The 2,612-nt window shown below is 44.0% G+C and overlaps 1 protein-coding gene across 1 annotated transcript; it reads left to right on the top strand.

The window, feature by feature from the left end:
* Positions 1 to 764: 764 nt before the first annotated feature.
* Positions 765 to 1,540, top strand: LOC106818764 (meprin A subunit alpha-like). Its single transcript, XM_014823437.1, has 2 exons — positions 765 to 870; positions 1,311 to 1,540. The coding sequence occupies exons 1-2, from the start codon at positions 765 to 767 to the stop codon at positions 1,538 to 1,540; spliced, it is 336 nt and encodes a 111-aa protein (XP_014678923.1).
* Positions 1,541 to 2,612: the final 1,072 nt, after the last annotated feature.

Here is a 2,612-nt window from a genome sequence, read left to right as displayed (position 1 = left end):
TATTACTGTACTACCAGTATAGGTATAGCAAAGCCTATCATAAATTTTAGATCTGTATTAGTAGTATCCTAGATATATGCTCTGAGCGCGAACGCGGTGGCAGGAGGGCGCACTTGATTCGGTTGCCAGTGAGTTTATGAGAAGAATACCTCGCTACTTTACATTTCAGTTGAGCGCTGTCGCTCTGCGGCACAATTGTTATACTTCCATTTTACATGTCAGCTATATATCGTCGCTCTCTCTACCTCTCTCTCTCTCTCTGTTTCACGTCCCCACTTCCTAACTGCTTCTCATTTCCCCCTTTTCTGTCTCACGAGCATTCTACACGTTCTAAGTGTATGCTTCACGTAAAGATGCTTCATGAAAAGTAATTGAAAAGAAATAATATATAAAATAAATAATAATAAATAATAAATGTTGATAATATAATAAGATTGATATATAATAAATATAAATAATATAAAGACAGAATTAAGAATGAATATAATTTTATCGCGGTTTGCATAATTCTCACATGTATCTGCGTGATAATTATTTACATAATAAATCCCCTTTCCTGCCTATACAGGAACACTTGGCCCAGTATACATGACAATAGCAGTCGATATAGAAATAATTGGATATAGAAATGCACGTACAGAAATTTCGCTCGTACGTGCCTCAGCGATTTTTTCCCTTTTTAGCTGCTGGTCGTACGTTGGTAAACAATCCAGCAACTATCGCCAGGATCTGTCTCTCGTCTCGGGAGTGGGTGCGAGTACAAGATGACGGCCATTCATGAAATGATGCACGCGGCTGGTTTCTACCACACGCAGAGTCGCTACGACAGGGATGCGTACGTCGACATATACTGGGAAAACATCATGGATGGTAGTTACCATATGTTTACGCGCACACGCTCTCGCACGTACGACCATACACGCGCGCACGTACGCACGTGTTGGAATAGGTTCATCAGATTTCATGATAACGTATAGGAGTAAATTTATTTCATCCCGAACCACGTATGTATAACGAGTCCGTTACTACCGATCGTATGTAACTGAACTGCGGCGGTTCTCCTCTAAACGATTGCTAACAATTTACATAATTATGCGAATTATATCGTAAAATATCTCAAACACTATTACATGAATTATCGCCCATGAAAGGGACACATGACCCTATGTTCCTTGCATATTTTCAGTTTAAAATGTTTCAATTACGCTACATAGAAAATTTGTAATTTATAGAAATTTGTTGGTATATATAAGATTTTATGCGTGTAGGATCGCTTTGACACGATATCATTGTTACCACTCGTTGCGCAGGCTATGAATACAATTTCGACATGTACGATTCATCCCACATCACCCTCTACAACAAGTACGATCTCAAGTCTGTGATGCACTACCAAACGTGGGCCTTCTCCAAGAATGGTCGGCCGACGATCACGGCTAAGAACGATCCGAATGCTACCATCTATCTCGGACAGCCACACGACGGTGGAGGCTTCACCACGTCTGACATTGTTAAACTCAACGAGATGTACAACTGTTAGACAGATACATACACGCATATTTGAATAAAATATAGGAATATATATATATATATAATTGCTGACAACTACTGAGCGAATGTATGCGATGCACCCACTTAAAAGTATCTTCGTGATGAGCGTATTTCTTTCCCATTATGCCTAGATTATAAGCCACTTTGCCGCGGCTTTCCCATGTCATAGTAGACATTCGTGTATGTGTGTGATAGAGATAGTGAGAGAGGAGAGACGAGAGGAGAGAGAGCAGAGGAGAGAGAGAGAGAGAGAGAGAGCACGAGAGCGGGGTGGGAGTCCACAGGGGCTCGGCGTGAGGTGGTTATACGACGTCTATGAGACTTATTACCGCTTAGTGAAAACTTGGCATGCCGCCTGGTCGGGTTTAATCGGTCTCGTAAAACACTCGTTGTTAACACATCTAACCGGGGGATCAGTTCTACAGACCCCCATCGGGCGCCTGGAGAAGCAAACAGACATTACATAGCAGCACACATAAACAGGCACAACACGCACGCACACACCACACACACACCACACACACACGACACAGCACACGACACCACACACATACGACGCCACACACACACGAGCACACACACACACAAACGCACACACACACACACACACACACACCACACACACACACACACACATACTATGATACACACACCACACACACACACACACGACACACACGCGCACACATACCAACACGCACACACACACGCACGCACACCCAACAGTACACACATACACACACACTCACACATACACAGCGGACACAGCGAGCGCACACACACACACACAATACACCACATTACACACATACAACAGACACACACACACACTCACACACACACGCCACACACATACACACATTATTACAAACACACACACACTCTCTCTCTCTCACACACACACACACACACACACACGACCACACACAACACAGCCACACTCACACAGGACACACACACACACCGCGCGCGCGCGGCACACACACGACTCACACACGCATACACACGCACACCACACCACATACACATGACACACACACACAACACGCACACACCACACA

The sequence above is a fragment of the Priapulus caudatus genome, unplaced genomic scaffold, assembly GCF_000485595.1.
Source record: "Priapulus caudatus unplaced genomic scaffold, Priapulus_caudatus-5.0.1 Scaffold2502, whole genome shotgun sequence".
Taxonomy (NCBI): Eukaryota; Metazoa; Priapulida; class Priapulimorpha; order Priapulimorphida; family Priapulidae; genus Priapulus; species Priapulus caudatus.
Note: the sequence above shows the minus strand (reverse complement) of the source record. Positions and strands in the feature narration are given on the sequence as shown.

Bases quoted from the DNA above. Each gene is read 5' to 3' on its own strand.
- LOC106818764 (XM_014823437.1), top strand. From the start codon at position 765: ATGACGGCCATTCATGAAATGATGCACGCGGCTGGTTTCTACCACACG. The intron at 871-1,310 runs GTAGTTACCATA...CTCGTTGCGCAG, and splicing joins CTGGGAAAACATCATGGATG to GCTATGAATACAATTTCGAC.